Source organism: Anser cygnoides, chromosome W (genome assembly GCF_040182565.1).
Source record: "Anser cygnoides isolate HZ-2024a breed goose chromosome W, Taihu_goose_T2T_genome, whole genome shotgun sequence".
NCBI classification, from domain to species: domain Eukaryota; kingdom Metazoa; phylum Chordata; class Aves; order Anseriformes; family Anatidae; genus Anser; species Anser cygnoides.
The window spans coordinates 8,456,217-8,483,941 of NC_089911.1; the positions used below are offsets into that span (position 1 = coordinate 8,456,217).

Genomic DNA, 27,725 nt, shown 5'->3' on the forward strand with positions numbered 1-27,725 from the left:
CAAAATTTGGGGGGCTCCCCCTGAATTTGGGGGGGGGGTCCCTGAATTTTGGGGGGGGGGGTCCCTGAATTTTTTGGGGGAGGGGTCCCTGACCCTCGTTGCCCCCCCCCAGGTCGGCAGCCCCCCCCGGGGTCCCAGCTCCCCGCGGGGGGCTCAGGAGGCAGCCGAGGCCGGGGCAGCGGCGGCGGGGGGGGCCCACGAGCGGCGGCTGCGGCGCTTCCAGGCCGCCAAGGAGCGGCCCCGGCCTCCCCCCCCCCCCCCGCCGGGACCCCCCCAGAAAAAACGGGGGGGGAGGGGGAGGGGGAGGGGGAAGAGCCCGAGACCCCCGATGGGGCCTGGATGGAGGGTGAGGGGCCTGGGGGGGGGGGAGGGCAAAAGGGGGGGTCGTGGGGGGGCTTTGGGGGTTTGGGGGGCTCGGGGGGTTGGGGGGTCCTGGAGGGTTTGGGGGGGGGTCCTGGGGGGACTTGGGGGGGGGGTTGGGGTCCGGGGGGTGCGTGGAGTGGATGTGGGGGGACTGGGGGGGTCTTGGGGGGTCCTGGGGGCGTTGTGGGGGCAAGGGGGGTTGGGGGATCGTGGGAGGTCTGGGGGGGTCCTGGGGGGCTTGGGGGGGTCCTGGGGTGGGTTGGGGGGCTTGGGTGGGGGTTTGGGGGGTCCTGGGGGTGCTCGGGGGGGCCCTGGGGGGGCTTTGGGGGTCCTGGGGTGGGTTGGGGGGAAGTGAGGGGGGTTGGGGGGGCTGGGGGGTCTTTGGGTGATATTTTTGGGAGAAATAAGTGGGATTTAGGGTCTGGGGGGTCCTGGGCTGGGTTAGGGCTCCTGGAGGGGTTTGGGGGGCTCCTTGGGGGGGGGGCTCTTTTTGGGGGTGTCCCGGGGGGTGCTGACGCCGCCCCCCAGCGGAGCAGCGCGCCTTCTCGCACTTCGTCCTGCTGACGGAGCAGCACCGGCACCTGCAGCGGCTGCGGCAACGCCGGGACCAGGTGGGGCCCCCCGAGACCCCCCGGGACCCCCCATTGCCCCCCAGAACCCCCCCCCACCCCCCATCCCCCCCAACCTCCCCCTTCCACCCCCTCCCCGCCCCCTCCTTTACCCCCTCCCCCCCATAACCCCCCGGTGACCCCCCCCCCGTTGTGCCCCCCCCCAGCTGCTGGAGGAGCTGGCGGCGGCCCCGGGGGTCCCGGGGGGTCCCCGGATCTGGGGGCCCTGGAGGGGCGGTGGCGGTGGCGGCCAGGGAGAGCCAGGAGCTGCGGCGGCGCCTGGAGGGGGGCCGGGGGCTGCTGGGCCTCGTGCAGGACGGTGAGTGGGGGGCACCGGGGGGGGCACATGGGGGGGGGGCACCGGGAGGGGGAGTTTGGGGGGTGGTTAAAAGGGGAGGGTTAAAAGGGGGGAACCAAAAGTGGGGGGAACCAAAACGGTGGGGGAGGCTTCCGGGGGGAAGTGTTTAAGGGAGGGACCCGGTGGGGAAGGGGGACCCGGAAGCAGGGGGCACCGGAAGTGGGGGGACCCGGAAGTGGGGGGCACCAATCGGGAGGGGGAGCGGGGAATGGGGGTGGGTTGGAGGAAAGGGGCCGGGGCTTCCAAAGGGGGGCGGGGCTTCTGGGGAGAGGGCGGGGCTTTGGGGAGGGGTGTGGCTCCGGGTGCGGTGGGTGGGCGGGGCTTCCGGGTGGGCGGGGCCTTAAGGTGGGGGCCGCAGGTGCAGGGAGGGGCGGGGCTTCACGGGAGGGGCGGGGCTTCAATGGGGGTGTGGCCTCCAGGCGAGGCAGGTGCAGGGAGGGGCGGGGCTTTTCCCGGGGGCGGGGCTTCCAGGTGGGGGCGTGGCCTCCAGGTGCGGCATGTGCTGGGAGGGGCGGGGCTTTGCCAGGTGGGCGTGGCCTCATCGTGGGCGTGGCCTCCAGGTGACATGGCCACGCCCCATCTCCCTGACCCCGCCCCCTGTCCCCGGCCCCGCCCCCAGGGCTGCCGGCGCTGCTGGCCCTGCTGGACCCGGAGCCCCCCCGGAGCCCCCGGAGCCCTCCCGGAGCCCCCGAGCCCGACCCCCTCCGGGGGCAGCTGCGGCGCCTGGAGGACGGCGTCGGCCGCCTGCTGCTGCGGGGGGGGGGGCCCAGGTGGGGGGGGCAAAAAGGGGGGGACGGGGGGGCACGGGGAGGGCCGGGGGGCTTAAAGGGGGGCTGGGGGGGGCCTGGGGGGCTTTGGGGGAGCCGGGGGGGAGTGGGGGGGGTCAAAGTGGGGCAAGGGGGGGGCCTGGGGGGGTCAAAAGGGGGCCTGGGGGGCTTAAATGGGGGCGGGGGGTCAAATTGGGGCCGGGGGGGTCTGGGGGGCTTAAAGGGGGCTGGGGGGCTTAAAGGGGGCTGGGGGGGCACGGGGGGGTCAAAGATGGGCCGGGGGGGCCTTAAATGGGGTCTGGGGGGGCTTAAAGGGGGCCTGGGGGGCACGGGGGGCCCAAGGGGAGCCGGGGGGGGGCTTAAGGCAGGGGCTGGGGGGGGGGGGGGGGGGGGGTCAAAGGGGGGGCCTGGGGGGGTCAAATGGGGGGCTGGGGGGGTCAAAGGGGGTCCGGGGGGCTTAAAGGGGGCCTGGGGGGTCTCGGGGGGGCACTGGGAGACCCTGTGGGGGAACTGGGGGCTTTGGGGGGGCTTTGGGGGGCTCCCTGGGGCTGGGGGGCTGTGCTGGGCCCCCCCCCCAATTGCCCCCCGCCAAATCCCCCCAGGTCCTGGCAGGGGACGAGGACTCCCCAAACCCCGGGGGCGCCCACCCCCCGCGCCCCCAGCCCCCGGTGAGTGCCTTGGGGGGGGAGGGGGCATTTATGGGGGGGCAACCCCCCCTTGAACCCCCCCCAAATATTTACCCCCCCCCCCCCCCCGCAGGGAGGATGAGGAGGAGGAGGAAGAGCCGCTGAGCCCCCCCGGCTGCGGGAGCGCGTCCTGAGAGAGGTGGGGGGGGGCCCAAAATATTGGGGGCATCCCCAAATATTGGGGGGGGCAAATTGTGGGGGGGTCCCCAAATATTATAGGGGGTCCCCAAATATTATAGGGGGTCCCCAAATTGGGGGGGGTCCCCAAACAGGGGGGATCCTCAAATGGGGGGGTTGGGCAAATTGGGGGGGTCCTGAAATTGGGGGGGGGGGGAATATTGTAGGGGGGGGTCCCAAAATTGGGGGGGGCAAGTTGGGGGGAGTCCCCGAATGGGGAGGGGTGTCCCCAAATATTGTAGGGGGTCCCCAAATTGGGGGGGGGACACCCCAAAACTTGCCCCTCCCCCCTCATCCTCCTCTTCCCTCCCCCCAGGTGCTGAGCCGCGAGGGGGGGGCACTGAGCCCCCCCCGGCCTGTTGGAAGGGGGGGCTCCATCCTGCCCCCCTCGGTTGCCATGGCAACCAAATATTTTGGGCGGGGGCGGCGGCCGCGCTCCCGGTTGCCCCGGGCGACGCCGGCAAACTCCTGAAAACAGCGGAAAGTGCCCCAAAAGTGCCTCGGGGGGGGGGGGGGGGGGGGAGGCAATCCCCCTGCCCACCCCTCCCCCCTCTGCCCCCCACTCTCCGTGTCCCCCCCCCCCCCCCAAAAAAGGGGTCGCCCCTCCCCCGCCCCCCCAACCCCGGGGGTTCCCCCCCCCCATGGATGGGGATCCCCTGACGTCACCCCCGGGACCCCCCGGGGTGGCCACGCCCCCTCCGCCCCCTGACCACGCCCCCTCCCCTGTTGGCCACGCCCACCCGGCCACGCCCCCTCCCCCCTGCCCGGCCACCGCCCGTCCAGAGCCGAACCCGGGACCGGCCCCGTCCGGAGGGAGCCGAGCCCGGCCGGAAACACCCGAACCGGGACCCGAACCCGCGGCCGGACCCGTCCGGAAAGAGCCGAGCCCGGCCGGAGGGAGCCGAACCCGGCCCGAAGGGACCCGAACCGGGACCCGAACCCGGCGGGGTCCGGAGGGAGCCGAACCGGCTCCGGAAAGAGCCGAACCCATTCGGAGAGCCCCGAACCCGTCCGGAAAGAGCCGAACCGGCGCCGGGACACCCGAACCGGCTCCGGAAAGACCCGAACCGGCCTCGGGACACCCGAACCCGTCCGGAAAGACCCGAACCCATTCGGAGAGCCCCGAACCCGTCCGGAAAGACCCGAACCGGCCCCGAGACGCCCGAACCGGCTCCGGAAAGACCCGAACCCGTCCGGAAAGAGCCGAACCGGCCCCGAGGTGGGTCCCGGGACCCCCAGGACCGTCCCCGGGGGGGGGAGGGAGATTCTCCAATGCCTTATATGGGCATAGCCCTGGCTGCCCCCCCTCACGGGTTCCCCCCCCCCCGTGTCCAGGCGCTGCTTCCTCTGGGGTGGGGCCGGATGGGGGAAGGGGGTTGGGGGGGGAAAAGGGGGGATGGGGGGTGAGGGGGGGTCACGGGGGGGTCGTGGGGGTCATGGGGGGGGTCGTGGGGGTCACGGGGGGGTCGTGGGGGTCATGGGGGGGTCGTGGGGGTGATGGGGGGCAATTGGGGGGGCTTGCGTGGGGCATGGGGGGCAATGAGGGGGGCTGGGGGGGCGTGGGGGGGTCATGGGGGTCGGGGGTCATGGGGGGCACTTGGGGGGGTCATGGGGGGCGCTTGGGGGTCATGGGAGGGGCTCTTGGGGTCATGGGGGTGCAATTGGGGAGAGTGGGGGGAGTGGGGGGGGGGGCTGAGGGGGCGTGGGGGGGTCATGGGGGGCTCTTGGGGGTCATAGGGGGGCACTTGGTGGGCTCTTGGGGGGCATGGGGGGCTCTTGGGGGGCACGGGGGCACTGGGGGGACACTTGGGGGTCACGGGGGGCACTTGGGGGTCATGGGGGGTTCTTAGGGGTCATGGGGGGGCACTTGGGGGGCACGTGGGGACTCGGGGGGCTCAGGGGGCCTCGGGGCGCTCAGGGGGTCTGCAGGGGGGCTGGGGGGGCACCCCTTGCACCCCAACCCCGCGCCCCCCGCTCCCATGCCCGGCCCCGCCCTTGCCCGGCCCCCCTGCTCCTTCACCCCCCCCCATTTGCCCCCCCAACCCCCCATCTCCCCCCCGCCCCCACTAACCCCCCCTTTCTCTCTCTGCCCCTTTCCCACCCCCTTTTTACCCCCTCTTTTACCCCCACTCCCTTTTTACCCCCCTTTTGCCCCCACTCCCTTTTTACCCCCCATTTCCCCCCTTTCTCCCTCTCCCCCTTTTACACCCCCATTCCCCCTCTTTTCCACCCCACCTCCTTTTTTATGCCCCCATCCCCTTTTTTACCCCCTGCTTCCCCCACCCCCTTTTTACCCTCCTCTTCCCCCCACCCCCTTTTACCCCCCTTTTCCCCCCAATCCCCCTTTTTACCCTTGTCTACTCCCCTTCTACCCTCCCTCTCCCCCTTTTACCCCCCCATTTCCCCCCCCACCCACTTTTTAACCCCTCTTCCCCCTTATTTACCCCCCTTTTACCCCCAACCCCCTTTTTACCCCTGTTTTACCCCCCTACCCCTCCCATTTACCCCCCTCCCCCCATTTACCCCCTACCCCCATTTACCCCCATACCCCCCCATTTATCCCCTACTCCCCCATTTACCCCCTACCCCCCATTTACCCCCGTATCCTCCCCATTTACCCCCCTACCCCCATCTACCCCTCTCCCCCCCATTTACCCCCTACCCCTCCCATTTACCCCCCTACCCCCCCCATTTACCCCCTACCCCTCCCATTTACCCCCTCCCCCACATTTACCCCTCCCATTTACCCTCCTACCCCCCATTTACCCCCTACCCCTCCCATTTACCCCCTCCCCCCATTTACCCCCCATTTACCCCCCTCCCCCCATTTACCCCCCTACCCCTCCTTTTACCCCCCTTTACCCCGTCCCCCCATTTACCCCCCTACCCCCCCATTTACCCCCCCATTTACCCCCCTCCCCCCATTTACCCCCCATTTACCCCCCTCCCCCCATTTACCCCCAAACCCCCCCATTTACCCCCTACCCCCCTTTACCCCCGTACCCCCCTTTACCCCCCTCCCTCCCCATTTACCCCCCTCCCCCCATTTACCCCCCCCTTTACCCCCCCTCCCCCCCATTTACCCCCTTTACCCCCGTACCCCCCCCATTTACCCCCCTCCCCCCCATTTACCCCCCATTTACCCCCCTCCCCCCCATTTAACCCCCCTTTACCCCCCTACCCCCCCATTTACCCCCCTCTTCCCCCCCGATCTTATCACCCCCCCCCCCCCAGACCAATGCCGCCCCCCTCCCGGCTCTGCGCCCCCGGCCCCGTGGCGCTGGGCGCAGGCCTCGTGCTGCGCCGTGGCCTTCAGCACCGCCGCCGCCGCCGGCCCCTGGCACGAGGGCGAGGGCGACGGCTGCGTGGCCGCCTGGGCGCTGTGCTTCAGCCTCACCCTCCTCCTCCTCGCCGCCCAGGCCGCCGGGCGGCCCCCCGCGCCGCGACGTCCCCCTGACCCTGGCCGTGGCCGCCTGCATGGCCTGCGCGGCTACCGCCGTCATCTGGCCGCTGGCCCACGTCCGCGGGGTGCCCCCGGCCGCCCCCGGCACCTCCGCGTGGCCGCCACGGCCGCCTCCTGCCTGGCCTCGGTGGCCTACGGCGCCGAGGTGCTGGCCACCCGCGGGAGGCCGGGGGAGGCCGCCCCGTTCCTCGCCACCCCCCGGGGATGCTGAAGGTCGCCCAGGGCTTCCTGGGGGCCCTGCTGCTGGGGGTGGCGGCGGCCCTGGGGGCAGGGTCGGGCCCCGAGGGCTGGCGCTGGTGCCTGGGGATCTACGGGGCCTCGTTCGGCGCCGCCCTGCTGCTGGTGCTGGGCTGCGGGGGCCTGGGGGGCTCTGGGGGTGCTTCGGGGTGCGGGACCCGGTGCTGGCCCAGCGGCTGCTGTGGGCGTACGCGGCGCTGGGGGTGGTGGCCTACGGGGCGGCCACGGTGCTGTGGCCGCTCTACGGCTTTCAGGAGGAGAGGGGGGGCAGGCGCGGAGACCCCCGGCTGCAGCCCGCAGTGCCCCTGGGACCGCGTGGCGCTGGTGGCGGCGGGGACGGCGGCCAACCTGCTGCTCTACGTGGCCGACGTGGTGCAGACCGGGAGGCTGGTGCTGCTCCGGGCCTGAGGGGGCTGGGGGGGGGGGGGTGCTGGGGGGGACACGGGGGCGATACGGGGGTCCCGGGTAAGCCGGGGGGGGGGTCCTAGATCCTTTCCGGGGAAGGAGTGGGTGCACCTGGAGCCCCCTCTGGGCGTCCCGGACCCTCCTCGGGGCAGGATGGGGTCACTCTGGGGGGTCCCAGGTACTCACAGGGGGTCCTGGGGCCTTTCGGGGGGTCCTGGAGCCTTTCCGGGGGGGGAAACGGGTTGCTTTGGGGGTCCTGAGGCCTCCCTGGGGCAGGATCGGGCCCCTTTGGGGGTCCCAGATACTCATAGGGGCAGGATCGGGTCACTTTGGGGGTCCTGGATACTGACAGGGGCAGGATTGGGCCCCTAAGGGGGTCCTGGGGTCTTCTAGGGGGTCCTGGAGCCTTTCTGGGGGGGGAACGGGTCATTTTGGGGGTCCCGGGGTCTCCCCAGGGCAGGACTGGGTCACTTTGGGGGTCCCGGATACTCCTAGGGGCAGGATCGGGCCCTCCCCAGGGAAGGATCAGGCCCTTTTGGGGGTCCTGGGTTCTTTCGGGGGGTCCTGGAGCCTTCCTGGGGGGCATTGGGTCACTTTGGGGGTCCTGGACCCTCCCCAGAACAGGATCAGGCCCCTTTGGGGGTCCTGGGAGCATTTTTGGGGTGGGATTGGCTCACTTTGGGGGTCTTGGATACTGACAGGGGCAGGATCGGGCCCCTGGGGGGGTCCTGAGCCCTCCGGGGGGGTCCTGAAGCCTTTTTGGGGGGGATTGGGTCATTTTGGGGGTCCTGGGGTCTTCCAGGGGGGTCCTGGACCCTCCTCGGGGCAGGATCGGGCCCTTTTGGGGTCCTGGGCCCCTCCCCCGGCCAGGATCGGGCCCCTCGCCCCCTCCTCCCCCTCCCACCCCCAAAACTTCCCGCGGGGGGCGGGGCCGTCGCCGGCGCGGGGCCGCCGCAGCCAATGGGAGGAGAGCTCTGGGCGGCAGGGGGCGGGGCCGAGGGGCAGCGGGCCGGGTCTTAAAGGGGCCGCGGGGCGGGGTGGGGATGGGGGGGGGGGGCTTAAAGGGGAGGGGGCGTCCGGATGGGGGGGGGCGTCGGGGGGGGCGTCTTAAAGGGGCCGCCATTAAAGGGCCGCGCTGCTTCGCCAGGTCCGTGTGCCTCTGTCCTTTGTCACCGCGGGGGGGACAAAAATGGGGGGGGGGGAGGGGGGCAAAAAGGGGGAGGGGGGCACCAATAGGGGGGAGGGACGGGGAGTCACGGGGGGGGGTTCCCAGGGACGCGGGGGGGAGCTCAGGGACACGCAGGGGATGCTCAGTGGGCGGAGCCACGACGCGTGGGCGGGGCCTCGCGCCTCCAGGCCACGCCCACCCCGCGCGAAAATCTCTCGGGGGGTGGGGGAGGGGGTGGGGGAGGGGCAGGGACCCCCGCCCCCCGCCCCCATTTCGGCGGATCTGGGTCTGGGCCCCCCCCGTGGGACCCGGCCCCATTCCGGGGGGGGGGGGGAGGGGCTGCCCGGGTCCCCTCCCCACGGAGGGGGCGGGGTCACGAGTGGGGGAGGGCGGGGTCACGTGGCGGGAGGCCCCCGGGACCACCCCCTCCCCCTCCCCGAATCCCGGCGGCGCGGCCCCCTTTAAGCCCCCCCCAAGCTCCTGGGGCCCCGCCCCTCCCTCCCCAAAGCCCCGCCCCCAAAGCCCCGCCCACACGGGCCCCGCCCCCTCATAACCCCGCCCCCCGGTTCCGCAGCCGCAGGGCTCCGGGCGCCCCCCGCCCACCTCCTGGCCCCGCCCACCCCCGTGACCACGCCCACCGGCCACACCCATGCCCCTGGCCCCGCCCACCTCTCTGGCCACGCCCACCCCTCCCTCCCTCCCTCCCTCCCGGGCGTTGCGGGGCGCGGGCCCCGGCCGTCCGTCCGTCCGTCCGTCCGTCTGCAGGTCGGTCCGGCCGCCCGGCCGTCTGTCTGTCCCGGTGGCTGTCCGTCTGTCCGTCCGTCCCCACGGCCGTCTGTCCGTCCGTCCGGGGGCCCCGGCGCTCCCCGCGGCTGTCCGTCCGTCTGTCCATCCCTGGCATCCGTCTGCCTGTCTGTCTGTCCGTCCGTCCGTCCCCACGGCCGGCCGTCTGTCCGGGGGCCTCAGCACCTGCCTGTCCGTCCGTCCGTCCCCAGCAGCTGTCCGTCCGTCTGTCCGTCCGTCCCCAGCATCCGTCTGTCCGGGGGCCTCAGCACCTGTCCGTCCGTCCGTCCGTCCCCAGCACCCGTCCGTCCGTCTGTCCGTCCACGGCATCTGTCTGTCCGTCCGACCCCCGTGGCCGTCTGTCCGTCTGTCCATCCGTCTGTCCCCAGCATCCGTCCGTCCGGGGGCCTCAGCGTCTGTCTGTCTGTCCGTGGCCCCCCCCCCCCCCCACGCCCGTCCGTCCGTCTGTCCGCCCCCGCGTCTGTCCGTCCGCCCGTCCCCAGCATCCGTCCATCCGTCCGTCCTCAGCACCCGTCCGTCTGTCCGTCCATCCCCGGCATCCGTCCGTCTGTCCGTCCGACCCCACGCCCGTCCGTCCGTCTGTCCGTGGGTCCCTCCGTGGCTCCCTCTGTCCGTCCCTCACCCACGTGCGGCTCTGCCCGTGCATGGTGCTGTCCGTCTGTCCGTCCGTCCGTCCGTCCGTCCACCCGTGGGCGGCTCAGCCCCGGCCGTGGGCGGCCGTGAGTCACCGGCGGGGCTGGCGCAGCCGGGGGCGGCGCGGGGGGGGGGGGGGCTGGGGCCGGCCGTGGGGCCCTCCACGTGTCCGTGGGGCCGTCCGTGGGTCCGTCCCCATCCGTGGGGCCGTCTGTGGGGCTGGGGCTGTCCGTGGGGCCGTCCGTGGGGCCGTCCGTGGGGCCGTCCCTGCCCGTGGGTCCGTCCCCGTCCGTGGGCCCGCCCCAGCCCCGACCCTCTGCCCCCACAGCCCTCCTGGGACCACCCCCGCGTGTCCGTGGGTCTCCGCTTGTGTCTGTGGGTCTGCCCGTGGGTCCGTCCCCGTGTCCGTGGGCCCCCCCGTGTGTCCGTGGGTCCATCCCTGTCCATGCGCCCACCCCGACCCCAAGCCTCTCTGCCCCCACAGCCCCCCCCCCGGGCCCCCACCCCCGCGTGTCCGTGACCCCCCCCCCCACGAGTGTCTGTGACCCCCCCCCCCCGCGTGTCCGTGGGTCCCTCCACGTGCCCGTGCCTCCATCCCCACCCATGGGCTGACCCCGAATCTGACCCCGACCCCGACCCTCTCTGCCCCCGCAGCCCCCCCGACACGTGTCCGTGACCCCCCACGCGTGTCCGTGACCCCCCCACGCGTGTCCGTGCCCCGATGGCGCTGCCGGGCGCGGAGGCGGAGCGGGCCGGGGGCGGCCGCTGTTCTGCCGCCGGGGGGCGCTGCGCCACAAGGAGGTGCACGAGGTGCGCAGCCACCGCTTCACCGCCCGCTTCTTCAAGCAGCCCACCTTCTGCAGCCACTGCACCGACTTCATCTGGTGGGGGGCCGGGGGGGCACGGGGGGGTCGGGGGGTATTGGGGGGTCGGGGGGTATCGGGGGTATTGGGGTTTGGGGGGTTTGGAGGGGCTATGGGGGTCTGGGGGCTTCCAGCAGCCCACCTTCTGCAGCCACTGCACCAACTTCATCTGGTGGGGGGCTTTTGGGGCCGGGGGGCACGGGGGGGTCGTGGGGGGGTCGTGGGGTATCGGGGGGGTCGTGGGGTATTGGGGGATATGGGGTTATGGGGGGTTATGGGGGTGTGGGGGCTTCTGGCAGCCCCCTTCTGCAGCCACTGCACCGACTTCATCTGGTGGGGGGCTTTGGGGGCCGGGGGGCACGGGGGGGGTCGGGGGGTATTGGGGGGGTCGGGGGGTATCGGGGGTATTGGGTATGGGGGGGTTTGGGGGGTATCAGGGGTCTGGGGGCTTCCAGCAGCCCCCTTCTGCAGCCCCTGCACCGACTTCATCTGGTGGGGGGGTTTTGGGGCCGGGGGGGGCACGGGGGGGGGCGGGGGGGGGCACGGGAGGGTCGTGGGGTATGGGGGGTGTGGGTTATATGGGGTTATGGGGGGTCTGGGGGGGTCTGGGGGGGTCTGGGGGGGTTTGGGGGGGTTATGGGGGCGCTGGGGGGGTCACTAGGACCAGGAGTATTGGGGTGGGGGCGCCCCAAGGATACTGGGGGGGGGTCCAGGTGGGGGGGGGGCTCTGCCCAATGCCCCCCCCGGACCCCGCTGTCGCACCCCCGTGCCCACCCCCCCCCCGGGGGCACCCAGGGGTGACGGCGCCGTTTCCCCCCCCAGGGGCATCGGGAAGCAAGGCCTGCAGTGCATGGGTGAGCCCCCCCCCCCGGGACCCCCCCACTTAACGCCCCCCCCGGGACGCCCCCCCATTTAACACCCACCCGGGACCCCCATAGAACCCCCCATCTAACCCCCCGTTGGGACCCCCCCCCCCATTTAACCTCCCACCCAGGACCCCCCCCTTAGACCCCCCCCCCCATTTAGCACCCCCCGTGGGACCCCCCATGGCCCCCCCCCCGGAGACCTCTCCCCATTTAACACCCCCCGGGACCCCCCCTTAGAACCCTCCCATGGGACCCCCCCCATTTAACAGCCCCCATAGACCCCCCCCCACGGGACCCCCCCACGGGACCCCCCCCCCACGGCCCCCCCCCCCCCATTTAACACCCCCAGGGGACCTCCCCCATAGGACCCCCCCCCTTGGGACCCCCCCATGGGACCCCCCCCATTTAACACCCCCCATGGGACCCCCCATAGAACCCCCCCATGGGACCCCCCCCATTTAACACCCCCATGGGACCCCCCCAATAGAACCCCCATTTGACCCCCCCCATGACCCTATGCCCCCCCACCCCCCAGCACCCATAGGACCCCCCACCCCCCCACATGGATTTTGGGGGGGGGGGGGGGTCCGGGGGGCGGGGCCAGTGGGTGATTGACAGGCGGGGGGGCGCGGTTGCCAAGCGAGCGTTGCCGGGCGACGGTTGCCAGGCAACAGGTGGAGGGATGCTGGGGGGGGCGGGGGGGTCTGGGGGGTCCTGGGGGCTCTGGGGGGTCCTGGGGGCTCTGGGGGTCCTGGGGGGTCCTGGGGGGTTCTGGGGGGTCCTGGGGGGTTGGGGTCCGGGGGGTTATTTTGGGGGTCTTGGGCGATATTTGGGGGGTCCTGGGGTATTTGGGGGTCCTGGGGTTATTTTGGGGGGGGTCCTGGGGGTATTTTGTGTTTCGGGGGGTATTTTGGGGTCCGGGGGGGTCATTTTGGGGGGGTTCTGGTTGTATTTGGGGGTCCGAGGGGGGATTTGGGGGGGGGGTCCTGGGGGCATTTTGGGGTCCTGGGGTTGTTTTGGGGCATCCTGGGGGGTGTTTGGGGGGGGTCCCTTTTTTTTTTTTTGCCATCAGGAGGAGGGGCTGGGGGGGCATTTTTGGGGCGGGGGGGGAGGGGGGGGGGTCTCTCTGACCGTGCCCCCCCCCCAGTGTGCAGCTTCGTGGTGCACAAGCGCTGCCATGAGTTCGTCACCTTCGAGTGCCCGGGGGCCGGGAAGGGGCCGCAGACCGACGTGAGTTCACGAGGACGTTTCGGGGGGGGGGCGGGGGGCGGCCCAATTTCTATTTCGGACCCCCCCCCCCGGCCCCCCACATCCCCCCATGGGGGGGCCGTGGCCCAGATTCGGGGCGTCCTTGGCCTGGAAGGAGCCCGAGGACGGGGAAAAAGGGGGAGGGGGGGGGGATGTGGATGGGTAAGGGGGGGGGGGGGCACCGGGCTTGCACATGTGTGTGCAAGGCCTTGCACGTGCGTGTGCCCCCCCCCCCCCAGGACCCCCGCAACAAGCACAAGTTCAAGCTGCACAGCTACAGCAGCCCCACCTTCTGCGACCACTGCGGCTCGCTGCTCTACGGCCTCGTGCACCAGGGCATGAAGTGCTCGTGTGAGTGTGCAACGCATGAGGGGCGGGGGTGGGGGGCTGGGGGGGCAGGGGAGGGGGTAATGGGGAGGGGGTCGCGCCACGGTGCTGTTGGGGGGGGTTGGGGGGAGCTATGGGGGTGGCGGGGGTTGGTGGTGTGAAGGTGCTTGTGCAAAAGGTGCTCATGCAAAGCTCTGTGTGCAAAGCCTCTCGTGCAAAGTTGCTTGTGCAAGGCTGCTCCTGCAAAACCTCTTGTGCAAAGCCGCTTGTGCAAAGCTGCTCGTGCAAAGGCACCCATGCAAAGCCCCTCGTGCAAAGCTCCTCATGCAAAAACGCTCGTGCGAAGCTCATTGTGCAAAAATGCTCGTGCAAAGCCTCTCATGCGAAATTGCTCGTGCAAGGCTGCTCATGCAAAGCTCCTCCTGCAAAGCGCCTTATGCGAAGGCACTTGTGCAAAGCTCCTTGTGCAAGAACACTCATGCAAAGCCGCTTGTGCAAAGGTCCTCGTGCAAAGCTTCTTGTGCGAAGCCACTCGTGCAAAGCCACTCGTGCAAAGCCGCTCATGCTAAGCTGCTCATGTGATGCTGCTCGTGCGAAGCTCCTTGTGCAAAAGCGCTTGTGCGAAGCTCCTCCCACAAAGCTCCTCCTGCAAAGCCGCTCGTGCAAAACTGCTCGTGCAAAGCTGCTTGTGCGAAGCTCCTCCTGCCAAGCCGCCCGTGCGCAGCCCCCCGTGCGCAGCCGCCCGTGCTCCGGGGCGGCGTGGCAGCGGTGCGGTGCCCGCAGGCTGCGAGATGAACGTGCACAAGCGCTGCGTGCAAAGCGTGCCCAGCCTCTGCGGCGTCGACCACACCGAGCGCCGCGGGCGGCTGCAGCTCCGCATCCAGGCGCTGCCCGGGGAGCAGCTGCACGTCACCGGTACCCCCACAATGGGACCCCCCGGGACCCCCCACAACTGGGAACCCCCCAGGAACCCCTCCCGGACCCCCCTACAACTGGGACCTCCCCCCCCCCCCCAGGACCCCTCCCACACACCTGGGACCCCACCCCCGGGACCCCACCCCCAGCTGGGACCCCCCCGGGAACCCCCACAACTGGGAACCCCCTGGACCCCCCGGGACCCCCCTCCAACTGGGACCCCCCTTGTCCCCCCCACCTGGGACCCCCCACCTGGGATCCCCACCAGAGACCCCCCTTGACCCCCCACCTGGGACCCCCCATTCGGGACCCCCCTACCTGGGACCCCCCATCCAGACCCCCCACCTGAGACCCCCCACCTGGGATCCCCCCTTCGCCCCCCCACCTGGGACCCCCCCCTTGTCCCCCTCCACCTGGGACCCCCCATTCGGGACCTCCCCATACAGGACCCCCACCTGGGACCCCCCCACCTGGGACCCCCCCCCCCCCGCCCCCCGCCCCCCTGACGCCCCCCCCCCGCAGTGGGGGGGCGCGCAACCTGATCCCGATGGACCCCAACGGGCTCTCGGACCCCTACGTCAAGCTGAAGCTGATCCCCGACCCCAAGAACGTCTCCAAGCAGAAGACGCGCACGGTGAAGGCCACGCTCAACCCCGTCTGGAACGAGGCCTTCCTCTTGTGAGCCCTCGTGCGAGGCGTGCAAGGGGCGGGCGTGCAAGGGGGGGTGTGGGGGAGGGGGTTTTGGGGGATTTGGGGGGATTTGGGGGGGGTTATGGGGGGATTTGGGGGGGTTATGGCCATGCTCAACCCCGTCTGGAACGAGGCCTTCCTCTTGTGAGCCCTCGTGCGAGGCGTGCAAGGGGCGGGCGTGCAAGGGGGGGGTGTGGGGGAGGGGTTATGGGGGGATTTGGGGGGTTATGGGGGGATTGGGGGGGGTTATGGCCATGCTCAACCCTGTGTGGAACGAGGCCTTCCTCTTGTGAGCCCTCGTGCGAGGCGTGCAAGGGCGGGCGTGCAAGGGGGTGTGGGGGAGGGGGTTATGGGGGGATTTGGGGGGATTTGGGGGGGGGGGTTATGGGGGGTCAAGGCACGCTCAACCCCGTGTGGAACGAGGCCTTCCTCTTGTGAGCCCTCGTGTGAGGCGTGCAAGGGGCGGGCGTGCAAGGGGGGTGTGGGGGAGGGGGTTATGGGGGGATTTGGGGGGATTTGGGGGGGTTATGGGGGGTCAAGGCACGCTCAACCCCGTGTGGAACGAGGCCTTCCTCTTGTGAGCCCTCGTGCGAGGCGTGCAAGGGGCGGGCGTGCAAGGGGGGTGTGGGGGAGGGGGTTATGGGGGGATTTGGGGGGATTTGGGGGGGTTATGGGGGGTCAAGGCACGCTCAACCCCGTGTGGAACGAGGCCTTCCTCTTGTGAGCCCTCGTGCGAGGCGTGCAAGGGGCGGGCGTGCAAGGGGTGTGGGGGAGGGGGTTATGGGGGGATTTGGGGGGATTTGGGGGGGTTATGGGGGGATTGGGGGGGGTTATGGCCATGCTCAACCCTGTGTGGAACGAGGCCTTCCTCTTGTGAGCCCTCGTGCAAGGTGTGCAAGGGGTGGGCGTGCAAGGGGGGTGTGGGGGAAGGGGTTATGGGGGGTTATGGGGGGATTTGGGGGGTTATGGGGGGCCAAGGCCACGCTCAACCCCGTGTGGAACGAGGCCTTCCTCTTGTGAGCCCTCGTGCAGGGGGCGGGCGTGCAAGGGAGTAGTGCAAGGCGGTGGTGTAGTGGGATAGTGCAAGGGGGTGGTGTGGGGGGTTGGTGCATGGGGTTGGTGCAAGGGGATGGTGTAAGAGGGTGGTGAAAGAGGGCAGTGTAAGGGAATAGTGCAAGGGGGTGGTGCAAGGGGATGGTGCACAGGGTTGGTGCAAGGAAATAGTGCAAAGGGAAAGTGCAAGGGAATAGTGCAAGGGGTTGGTGCAAGGGAATAGTGCAAAGGGATGGTGCAAGAGGATAGTGCAAGGGAGTGGTGCAAGGGGATGGTGCAAGAGGGTGGTGCACAGGGCTGGTGCAAGGAAATAGTGCAAATGGAAAGTGCAAGGGGACAGCGTAAGGGGGTGGTGAAAGAGGGCAGTGCAAGGGAATAGTGCAAGGGGTGGTGCAAGGGGATGGTGCAAGGGGGTTGTGCACAGGGCTGGTGCACAGGGTTGGTGCAAGGAGGCCACGCACGAGGGCGGTGCAAGGGGGCTGTGCAGCGTGCAAGGCGTGAGTATGTGCGTGCATGCGTGCGTGCGCGCGTGCCACTCGTGCGCGTGCGAGCCGAGCCGCGTGTGCCCGCAGCACGCTGCGGCCGGGGGACGCGGAGCGGCGGCTGTCGGTGGAGGTGTGGGACTGGGACCGCACCTCCCGCAACGACTTCATGGGCGCCATGAGCTTCGGCGTGGCCGAGCTGCTCAAGGCCCGCGTGGACGGCTGGTGAGCGCTCGCACGGGCCTTGCACGAGGGCCTCGCACGCACGGGGAGCTCGCACGGGGACTGCACGGGGGCCTTGCACGGGGACTTCTTGTGGGGACCTTGCACGGGGACCTCACGTGGGGGAGTTTCACAAGGGCCTTGCACGGGGACCTCACACGGGGACCTTCTTCGGGATGTGCACGAGGACCTTGCACAAGGATCCTGCATGGGGCGTGCACAGGGACCTTGCACGAGGACTTTGCACGAGGACCCCCCCCCCTTGCACGAGGACCCTCCCCACAAGCCCCCCACTCCCAGCTTTGCCCTCGCACGAGGCCCCTGCTGTGCACGCCCCCTGCTCCCCCCCCACCCCCCGGCCCGCCCCAGCCCCCCCCCAGCCCCCAACCCCCCACGCCCCCCCTACCCCCCCCGGCCCGCCCCAGCCCCCCCACGCCCCCCGTGCCCCCCAGGTTCAAGCTGCTGAACCAGGAGGAGGGCGAGTACTACAACGTCCCCGTGGCCGACACCGACGACTGCGGCCTCCGGCCCAAATTCGAGGTACCCCGACCCCCCCCGCCCCCCAAATACCCCCAACCCCCCAGTTGCCCCTGACCCCCCCCCCAAAACCCCTGCCCCCCCCCCTCACGGCTGCTCCGTCTCTTCCAGGCCTGCAACTACCCCCTGGAGCTCTACGAGGTAAATACCCCCCCATGGGGCAGATAACCCCCCCCGGGGCAAATAACCCCCCCCCGGGGTAAATCCCCCATGGTGTAAATAGCCCCAATGGGGCAAATCCCCCCAGAGGTTAAATACCCCCCGTGGGGCAAATTCCCACCCTCAATTGGCAAATAGCCCCCCCACGGTTAAATCGCCCCTCCAAGGGACAGTTGGCCCCCGAAAGGTTAAATGCCCCCCCTCCAAGAGGGAAATACCCCCCCCGGGGCAAATAACCCCCCCGGGGTTAAATCTTGTCCCCCCATGTGGAAATACCCCCCCCAAGGCTTAAATTCTCCCCCCCAAGGGACAAATACTCCCCCCAAGTGTTAAATGTCCCCCCCGAGATAAATAGCTCCCCCCAAGGGACAAATACCCCCCCATAGGGTTAAATACCCCCCTAAGGTTAAATGCCCCCCCCAAGGGACAAATACCCCCATAGGGTTAAATGCCCCCCCAGGTTAAATGCCCCCCGAGGTAAATAGCCCCCCCAAGGGACAAATGCCCCCCAAGGGACTAATACCCCCCAAAGGGTTAAATACCCCCTCCCAATGTTTAAATGCCCCCCCGAGGGCTGTACCTGCCCGGAGGGGGTCCCTGTGTGGTTGCCCCCCTCCCCGACCCCCCCTTTCCCCCCCCCCCGCAGAAGGTCCGCCGGGGGCCGTGCTCCCCCCCCGGCCCCTCGCCCTCCCCCAGCCCCACGGAGCCCTCGCGCGGCTTCTTCGGGGCCGGGCGCTCGCGGCTGGGGGACTTCAGCTTCCTGATGGTGCTGGGCAAGGGCAGCTTCGGCAAGGTGCGCCACGCCCCCGGACACGCCCCCCGGACACGCCCCCCGAGGCCACGCCCCCCGAGGCCACGCCCCCGAGGCCCCGCCTCCTTTAAGCCCCGCCCCCCGGCCGACCACGCCCTGGGTAGCCCCGACCCACCCCTTGGGTACCCTCGCCCCTTTTGGCCCCGCCCCGTGAAGCCCCGCCCCCTGGAGCCACACCCAGTGAAGCCCCGCCCCCTGTGACCCCGCCCCGTGAAGCCCCGCCCCCTTGACCTCGCCCCGTGAAGCCCCGCCCCCAAGCCATACTGCCCCAGGCACCCCCACCCCATTTGCCCCTGCCCCCATATGACCCCACCCTATTTGACCCCACCCCCGTTGGCCCCCTGAGGCCACGCCCCCTGAGGCCACGCCCCCGAGGCCACGCCCCCTGAGGCCCCGCCCCCAACCGCTCCTGCCCTGGGTGGCCTCACCCCTGGGTCCCCCCACCCCATATGACCGCGCCCCCTCTGGCCACGCCCCCACCAGACCACGCCCCCTTGTCCCCCGCCCCGACCACGCCCCCTTCTGCCCCTCCCCTGGCCCCGCCCTATTTGGCCCCGCCCCCGACCACGCCCCCTTAAGCCTCGCCCCCCAGCTGATCCTGCCCTGGGTAGCCCCAACCCACCCCCGGGTACCCCCACCCCACGTGACCCCGCCCCCTTTGGCCCCTCCCCCTTTGTCCCCGCCCCCTCAGGCCCCACCCCCTGAGGCCCCTCCCCCTGCGGCCCCGCCCCCAACAGACCACGCCCCCAACAGACCACGCCCCCTTTGGCCCCGCCCCCCTGACCACGCCCCCTCGAGCCTCACCCCCGGCTGATCCTGCCCTGGGCAGCCCCAACCCGCCCCCGGGTACCCCCACCCCACGTGACCCCGCCCCCAACAGACCCCGCCCCTTTGCCCCGCCCCCTTAGGCCCCGCCCCCTGACCCCGCCCCCTCCCGGCCCCGCCCCCAGGTGGTGCTGGCGGAGCGGCGCGGCACGGCCGAGCTCTTCGCCATCAAGATCCTGAAGAAGGACGTGGTGGCGCAGGACGACGACGCCGCCTGCACCATGGTGGAGCGCCGCGTGCTGGCGCTGGGGCCCCGCCCCCACTTCCTCACCCAGCTCCACTCCACCTTCCAGACCGCCGTGCGCGGGGGCGCTGGGGGGGACTGGGGGGGGCACTGGGAGGGACTGGGAGTGCTGGGAGGGGGGTAGGGGGAGTACTGGGAGGGACTGGGAGGGACTGTGAGGGACTGGGAGTGCTGGGAGGGGGGTAGGGGAGTACTGGGAGCACTGGGAGGGACTGGGGGTGACTGGGGGAGCACTGGGAGGGACTGGGAGCACTGGGAGGGACTGGGAGTACTGGGAGGGGAGTACTGGGAGCACTGGGAGGGACTGGGAGGGACTGGGAGTGCTGGGAGGGGGTAGAGGGAGTACTGAGAGCACTGGGAGGGACTGGGAGCACTGGGAGGGACTGGGAGTGCTGGGAGAGGGGGTAGAGGGAGTACTGAGAGCACTGGGAGAGACTGGGGGGCACTGGGAGGGACTGGGGGGGACGGGGGCACTGGGAGGGACTGGGGGTGACTGGGAGTACTGGGAGGGGGGTAGGGAGAGTACTGGGGGCACTGGGAGGGACTGGGAGGGACTGGGGGGGCACTGGGAGGGACTCGGGGGGACTGGGAGTACTGGGAGGGGGTAGGGAGAGCACTGGGAGCACTGGGAGGGACTGGGGGGCACTGGGAGGGACTGGAGGGGGTGGGAGGGGCTGGGAAGGACTGGGAGTGCTGGGAGAGGGGGTAGGGGGAGCACTGGGAGAGACTGGGGGGACTGGGGGGGCACTGGAAGGGACTGGGAGGACTGGGAGCAACTGGGGGGGCTGGGGACACTGAGGATGGGAGCAACTGGGGGCACTGGGAGTGCCGGGCAATGGGAGCACTGGGGGGACTGGGAATGGCAGCAGTGGGGGCTAGAAGGGGGACTGGGGTGCCGGGGGGGTTACTGGGGGTTGGGTTACTGGGGGTTACCGGGGGTTACTGGGGGTTACTGGGGGTTACTGGGGGTTACCGGGGGTTACCGGGGGTTACCGGGGGTTACTGGGGGTTACCGGGGGTTACTGGGGGTTGGGTTACCGGGGGTTACCGGGGTTACTGGGGGTTACTGGGGGTTACCGGGTGTTACTGGGGGTTACCGGGGGTTACTGGGGGTTACTGGGGGTTACTGGGGGTTACTGGGGGTTACTGGGGGTTACCGGGTGTTACCGGGGGTTACCGGGGGTTACCGGGGGTTACTGGGGGTTACTGGGTGTTACTGGGGGTTACCGGGGGTTACCGGGGGTTACTGGGTGTTACTGGGGGTTACTGGGTGTTACTGGGGGTTACCGGGGGGTTACCGGGGGTTACCGGGGGTTACCGGGGGTTACCGGGGGTTACCGGGTGTTACTGGGGGTTACCGGGGGGTTACTGGGGGGGTTACTGGGGGTTACTGGGGGGGGGTTACCGGGGGTTACCGGGGGGTGGCGCTGACCCCGCCCCCCCGCCCCCCAGGACCGGCTGTACTTCGTGATGGAGTACGTCACCGGGGGGGACCTCATGTACCACATCCAGCAGGTCGGCAAGTTCAGGGAGCCCCCCCACGTGACCCCCCCCGGGACCCCCCAAACACCCCCCAAATACCCCCCCCCCCAAATACCCCCCGGGACCCCCCAAACACCCCCCCAAATACCCCCCCCCCCGGGACCCCCCAAACACCCCCCCAAACACCCCCCCCGGGACCCCCAAACACCCCCCCCCAAATACCCCCCGGGACCCCCCAAATACCCCCTGGGACCCCCCCAAACACCCCCAGGGACCCCCCAAAATGTCCCTTCCCCCTGGGACCCCCCCCCAAACACCCCCAGGGACCCCCCCCCAAACACCCCCCCAGGGCTCCCCCTCCCCAAAATCTCCCCCTGGGACACCCCCAAATACCCTCAGGGACCCCCCAGATACCCCCGGGACACCCCCAAACACCCCCTGGGACCCCTCCCAAATACCCCCAGGACATCCCCAAATACCCCCTGGGACCCCCCCTCCCCAAACAACCCCCCCAGGACCCCCCTGGACCCCCCTAGGAGCTGCCCCCCCCCCAAATCCCCTTTGGACCCCTTGGGAACCCCCCAAATCCCCCCAAAACCTCCCCCCAACCCCCCAACCCCCCCAGGACCCCTCCCCACGTCCCCCCCCCAATAACGCCCCCCCGCGCCCCCCCCCGCAGGTTTTACGCCGCCGAGATCGCCATCGGGCTGTTCTTCCTGCACAACAAGGGCATCATCTACCGGTGAGCCCCCCCAAAACCCCCCCCCCCGGGGACCCCCCCGGGACCCCCCGGACCCCCATCACCCCCTTGACCCCCCATCACCCCCCCAATGCCCTCCCCCCCCCCGAAGCCCCACAGGACCCCAACCATGACCTTGGCAGCCCCCTCCCCTAAATAACCGTGCCCCCCCCCAGCCCCCGCCCCCGTGTCCCTCCTGTGCCCCCCCCCCGGCCCCCTCCCCTAAATAACCACCCCCTCATCGCCCCCCCAATGCCCCCCCCTCACCCCCACCCCGAAGCCCCCGGGACCCCCACCATGACCTTGGTGGCCCCCTCCCCGAAATAACTGTGCCCCCCCGCCCCCTCGTGCCCCCCCCGGCCCCCATCACCCCCCCAATGCCCCCCATCACCCCCCGAACCCCCATCACCCCCCGTACCCCCCACGCCACCCCCCGACACCGTGACCTCAGCAGCCCCCTCCCCTAATAACTGCCCCCCCGTGCCCCCCCTGGCCCCCTCCCCTAAATAACCATGCCCCCTCATGCCCCCCCGACCTCCCCATCGCCCCCCGACCCCCCATCACCCCCCCGACCCCCCATCACCCCCTGACCCCCCATCACCCCTGACCCCCCCATCACCCCCCTGACCCCCCCATCACCCCCCAATGCCCCCCATCACCCCCGCGACCCCCCATCACCCCCCCGACCCCCATCACCCCCCCGACCCCCCCATCACCCCCGACCCCCCCCATCACCCCCGACCCCCCATCACCCCCTGACCCCCCATCACCCCCTGACCCCCCATCACCCCCTGACCCCCCCCATCACCCCCCAATGCCCCCCATCACCCCCCGCGACCCCCCATCACCCCCGACCCCCATCACCCCCCGACCCCCCCCATCACCCCCTGACCCCCCATCACCCCCCGTACCCCCACACCACCCCCGACACCGTGACCTCAGTGGCCCCCTCCCTCAATAACCGTGCCCCCCGTGCCCCCCGGTGCCCCCCCGGCCCCCCGCCCCCCAGGGACCTGAAGCTGGACAACGTGATGCTGGACGCGCAGGGCCACGTGAAGATCACCGACTTCGGGATGTGCAAGGAGGAGATGTTCGGGGGGGGCCACCACCCGCACCTTCTGCGGCACCCCCGACTACATCGCCCCCGAGGTGGGGGGCGCGGGGGGGGGCACGGGGGGGGCACGGCGGGGGGAACGGGGGGGGGCACAGGGGAGGCATGGGGGGAATGAGGGGGCAAGGGGGGCACAGGGAGGCATGGGGGGGGGGGGGCATAGGGGGAATGGGGGGGATTGGGGGGGCACAGGGGGGCATGGGGGGGAACGGGGGGGGCAAAGGGGGCATGGGGGGGAACAGGGGGCACGGGGGGGCACAGGGGGAAGGGGGGGCATGGGGGGGCACGGGGGGGCACGGGGGGCATGGAGGGGAACAGGGGGGGCACGGGGGGATGTTCGGGGGGACCCACCCGCACCTGCGGCACCCCGACTACATCGCCCCCGAGGTGGGGGGCGTGGGGGGGGGCACGGCGGGGGCGGGGGGGCACAGGGGGGCATGGGGGGGAATGAGGGCAGGGGGGGCACAGGGGGGCATGGGGGGGGGGGGCATAGGGGGAATGGGGGGGGCACGGGGGGCACAGGGGGGCATGGGGGGAACAGGGGGCAAGGGGGCATGGGGGGGAATGAAGGGGGCAAGGGGGGCACAGGGGGAAGGGGGGGGCATGGGGGGGCACGGGGGGCACGGGGGGGCATGGAGGGGAACAGGGGGGCACGGGGGGGGGCATGGGGGGGCAAGGGGGGGCACGGGGGGGCACGGGGGGAACGGGGGGGGCACAGGGGGGCATGGAGGGGAACAGGGGGGCACGGGGGGGGCATGGGGGGGCAAGGGGGGCACAGGGGGGCACGGGGGGGCACGGGGGGGGGAACGGGGGGGCAAAGGGGGGCACAGGGGGCATGGGGGGGCACGGGGGGGCACAGGGGGGCATGGGGGGAATGAGGGGGGCACAGGGGGGGCACAGGGGGAAGGGGGGGCATGGTGGCCACGGGGGGCACGGGGGGGCATGGGGGTTGGCGGTTATTGAGGGGAGGGGGCTGCCTGAGGTCATGGCGGGGGTCCGGGGGGCTTTGGGGTGGGCAGTGAGGGGGTGGGGGGGGCATTGGGGGGGGGTGAGGGGGGGGGTTATTTAGGGGAGGGGGCCGGGGGGGTCCCGGGGGGTCCCGGGGGGCTTCGGGGTGGGGGGGGGCGATGGGGGGGGTGATGGGGGGGTCGGGGGGTGATGGGGGGCCTGGGGGGGGGCACGGGGGGCCCTGAGGAGGCACCCAGGTGTTTTGGGGGGTCCCATGGGTGCGGGTGCCCCCCAGATCATCGCCTACCAGCCCTACGGGAAGTCGGTGGACTGGTGGTCCTTCGGGGTGCTGCTCTACGAGATGCTGGCGGGGCAGGTGGGGGCCGGGGGGGGCTTTCGGGGTGGGGGGGGGGCGGGGGGGGGGGCCTGGGGGGGTCCGGGGGGGGGGGTCCTGGGGGGGCTGAGGGGGGATTGGGGGGGGTTGGGGGGGTTAAGGGGGATGGGGAGGGCTCTGGGGGGGCTTTGGGGGTGTTTTGGGGGGGTTATTTGGTGGGGGGGTCCTGGGGGGTATTGGGGGGGCTGGGGGGGGGGTCATGGTTTTTTTTGGGGGGGGGGGTCGTGGGGGGTGTTTTGGGGGGCATTTGGGGGGCTCTGGGGGTTATTTGGGGTCCTCTGGGGCGGGTTTTGGGGGGGCTGTGGGGTATTTATTTTTTTTGGGGGGGGGGGTTCTGGGGAGGGGGGTGGGGGTGGCGGGGGGGGTCAGCGATTGATTTTGGCCCCCCCCCAGCCCCCCTTTGATGGGGAGGACGAGGACGAGCTGTTCCAGTCCATCATGGAGCAGACGGTCACCTACCCCAAGGCCCTGTCCCGCGAGGCCGTCGCCATCTGCAAGGGGGTGAGTGGGGCCCCCCCCCCCCAGAAAAAATTGGGACCCCCCCCCAAAACCCCCGAGACCCCCCCCCCCAAAACCCCTGGGATTCCCCCCGTCCTTGGGACCCCCCCCCCAAACCCCCTGAGGAGGGTCCCAAACCCCTGGGATCCCCCCCCCCCAAAAAAACTGCCCCCCCCCGAAAAAAATTGCCCCCCCCCAATGCCCCCCCAATCCTTGGGACCCCCCAACCCCCTTGGACCCCCCCCCATTCCTTTGGGGGGCCGGGGGGAGCAGGACGTGCGCCAGCACCCCTTCATTAATGGGGGGGTGGTTCTGTGCCCCCCCAATTTTTTGGGGCCCCCCCATAATTTTGCCCCCCCCCCTAATTTTTGCCCCCCCCAGTTCCTGACCAAGCACCCCGGGAAGCGGCTGGGCGCGGGGCCGGGGGGGAGCAGGACGTGCGCCAGCACCCCTTCTTCCGCCGCACCGACTGGGAGCGCCTGGAGCGGCTCGAGGTGCCCCCCCTTCACCCCCCGCCCGGTGAGTGACCCCCCCCCGCGATGAACGACCCCCCCCCACCCCATAAACAACCCCCCCCCGATAAACGACCCCCCCCCCCGTACCCCCCCACCACCCCAAATAGCACCCAGCACCCAGCTCGGGGCACCCAAAACCCCCCCCCAAAAAAAGGACCCCCCCCCAAAATTACCCCCAAGACCCCCCCCCCAACCCCCCCCCCCCCCAAATCACCCCAGGACCCCCCCAACCTCCCCAAGCCCCCCCCCCCCGCAAAGATCCCCCCCAGATCACCCCAAGCCCCCCCAGCACCCCAAAACCCCCAGGACCCCCCCCAAGATGCCCCCAAGACCCCCCCAGCACCCAACCCCCCAGGACCCCCCAGCACCCCAAAACCCCCCAGGACCCCTCCCCAAGCCCCCCGCACCCCAGGACCCCCCCAGGACCCCCCAGCACCCCAAAACCCCCCAGGACCCCTCCCCAAGCCCCCCCGCACCCCAGGACCCCCCCAGGATCCCCCCAGCACCCCAAAACCCCCCAGGACCCCTCCCCAAGCCCCCCCCCCGCACCCCAGGACCCCCCAGGACCCCCCAGCACCCCAAAACCATCCAAGCCCCCCCCCCCCCAGGACCCCCTAAGGACCCTAAAACCCCCCAGGACCCCCCAAGACCACCCCGACCCCCCCAGGACCCCCCAGGACCCCCGTGCCCCCCCAGCTGCCTTGGGGTGCGCCCCCAAAACGGGGGGGGGTCCCGGCGCTCACCCCCGGCTTCTCTCTCTCTGTGTCTGTCCGTCCGTCCGCACGGCTCCTGTCTGTCTGTCCCCCCCGCCCCCCCCCCCCCCCCCAAAAAAAATTTGGGGGCCCCCCCGGCGCATGCCTGGCTTTGGGGGGGGGGGGGGGCTCTGTGCCCGTCCGGCTGCATGGGGGGGGGGGGGCTATTTTTGGGGGGATTTGGGGGATCCTTCATTTGGGGGGCTGTTGGGGGGCTTATTTTGGGGTCGGGGGGGGCACGATTTTGGGGGGTTCTGCCTGATTTTGTTTTTTTTTGGCCTGTTTTGGGGCTGTTTTGCCTGATTTTGGTTTTTGTCTGCATTATTTTGGGGCTTTTTTGCGGGGTTTTGGGGCCGTTCTGTTGGAAAATTGGGGGGGGGGGGCTTTTTGCGGGGGGGACTTTGGGGTCTTTGTTTTTGGGGTCCCTTTTGGGGGGGTGGTTTTGGGGGGCTCTTTATGGTGTCACTGGGGGGGGGGTCTCATTTGGGGGGGGCCTTTTGGGGTGGGGTTTTGGGGTCCCTTTTTTTTGGGGGGGGGGTGTCCTGTTTTTGGGGGGGGTCCCTTCTTTTGGGGGGGGGTGTTGGGCGGGGGGCTGTTTTGGGGTTCCTTTTGCGGGGTGATTTTGGGGTCCCTACTTACGGTGCCCCTGGTTTTGGGGTGCCTTTGGGGGGGGGGATTTTGGGGTCCCTTCCTTTTGGGGGGGTGGTTTTGGGCTCCCTATTTTGGGGTCCTTTTTTTTTGGGGGGGGTATTTTTGGGGTCCTTTTTGGGGGGGTGTTTTTGGGCTCCCTCTTTTGGGGGGGGCATTTTTGGGGTCCCCATTCCTCCTCTCTCTCGGGGTTAATCTCCCTGCTTTTTGGGGGTCTCTCCCCCCATTTTGGGGGTTTCTCCCCATTTTTGGGGGTTTCCCCCCCCCATTTTGGGGGTTAATCTCCCCCACGTTTTGGGGGTTCTCCCCCCCACGTTTTTTTTTTTGGGGTCCCCCCCCCCCGCAGTGCGGCCGCAACGGGGAGAACTTCGACAAGTTTTTCACGCGGGCCCCCCCGCGCTGACCCCCCGACCAGCTGGTCCTGGCGGGGCTGGACCAGGGCGACTTCGCGGGGTTCACCTACACCAACCCCGACTTCCTGCACCCCGACCTGCGCCTGCCGCCCCCCCGGCTCCCTCGTCTGAGACCCCCCCCACCCCCAATTCGGGGGGGGCCCGCTTCGGGTCCACCCCCCCCCCATATGCACTTTGCCCCCCTCCCACGTACCCACACTTTGGGGACCCCCCCCCATTACTTGGGGACCCCCCCCCATTACTTGGGGACCCCCCCACTTACTTGGGACCCCCCCAATTTCCTAGCCCCCCCATTACTTGGGGACCCCCCCCCCCACTTACTTGGGACCCCCCCCAATTTCCTAGGGCCCCCCATTACTTGGGGACTCCTCCTACTTATTTTGGACCCCCCATTGCTTGGGGACCCCCCCACTTACTAGGGACCCCCCAATTTACTAGGGACCCCCCCCATTTATTTGGGGACCCCCTGGCTCCCTCGTCTAAGACCCCCCCCCCAATTCGGGGGTCCCCTCCCCATACGCACTTTGCCCCCCCCCCCAATTACTTGGGACCCCCCCATTAGCTTGGGGACCCCCACACTTACTAGGGACCCCCCCCCCATTTACTAGGGTCCCCCATTACTTGAGGACCCCTCCCAATTTACTAGGGACCCCCCAATTTACTAGGGACCCCCCCATTTACTTGGGGACCCCCCATTTATTTGGGGACCCCCCCGGCTCCCTCATCTGAGACCCCCCCTCCCCAATTCGGGGGGAGGACCCCACTTCGGGGCCCCCCCCATATGCACTTTGCCCGCCCCTCCCTCCCCACACGTACTTTGGGGATCCCCCCATTTACTTGGGACCCCCCATTTACTTGGGACCCCCCATTACTTGGGGACCCCCCCATTACTTCGGACCCCCATTACTTGGGGACCCCCCCCATTACTTGGGGGCTCGCCCACACTTACTAGGAACCCCCATTTACTAGGGGCCCCCCATTTACTTGGGGACCCCCCTTACTTTGGGACCCCCCAGTTTGCCCCCCCCACTTTAAGAACCCCCCAACTCCTTGGGATCCCCCCCCCCCACTTTGGGTCCACCCCCATTTTGGGACCCCCCCCCCCCACGCACTTTGGGGACCCCCCCCACACTTTGGGACCCCCCCCATATTAAGACCCCCCCCCACACTTTGCCCCCCCATTTCCCCCCCCCTTGCTGTAGCCCCCCCCCAGCTTCACCCCCACTTCTTGCCCCCCCCCCCCCGTTTTGCCCCCCCAGCTGTGACTCCCCCGGATGAGCTGGGGGGGGGCGGGGGGCCCGGACCCCTTTTGGG

The 27,725-nt window shown here is 70.6% G+C and overlaps 2 protein-coding genes across 2 annotated transcripts; both read left to right on the forward strand.

Moving 5' to 3' along the window:
* Positions 1 to 250: 250 nt before the first annotated feature.
* Positions 251 to 7,089, forward strand: LOC136788600 (uncharacterized). The gene is given in 12 exon segments (XM_066987163.1): positions 251 to 346; positions 892 to 974; positions 1,139 to 1,290; positions 1,949 to 2,099; positions 2,699 to 2,764; positions 3,620 to 4,178; positions 6,194 to 6,389; positions 6,391 to 6,482; positions 6,485 to 6,619; positions 6,622 to 6,791; positions 6,794 to 6,942; positions 6,944 to 7,089. Coding segments are annotated over 12 exon segments (1,884 nt in total). The 5' UTR covers positions 251 to 339; the 3' UTR covers positions 7,068 to 7,089.
* A 3,282-nt stretch (positions 7,090 to 10,371) lies between these two features.
* Positions 10,372 to 27,689, forward strand: LOC136788601 (protein kinase C gamma type-like; the record flags this gene model as incomplete). The annotated part of the gene is given in 22 exon segments (XM_066987164.1): positions 10,372 to 10,553; positions 11,355 to 11,386; positions 12,546 to 12,628; positions 12,886 to 12,997; positions 13,757 to 13,886; positions 14,408 to 14,566; positions 16,204 to 16,338; positions 16,788 to 16,875; positions 16,984 to 17,013; positions 17,678 to 17,824; positions 18,793 to 18,966; positions 20,364 to 20,458; positions 21,073 to 21,135; positions 22,142 to 22,226; positions 22,228 to 22,281; positions 23,487 to 23,567; positions 23,979 to 24,086; positions 24,465 to 24,504; positions 24,507 to 24,579; positions 24,581 to 24,602; positions 26,345 to 26,580; positions 27,671 to 27,689. Coding segments are annotated over 22 exon segments (2,148 nt in total), but the record flags the coding sequence as incomplete, so codon positions are not given.
* Between the last annotated feature and the right edge of the window lie 36 nt (positions 27,690 to 27,725).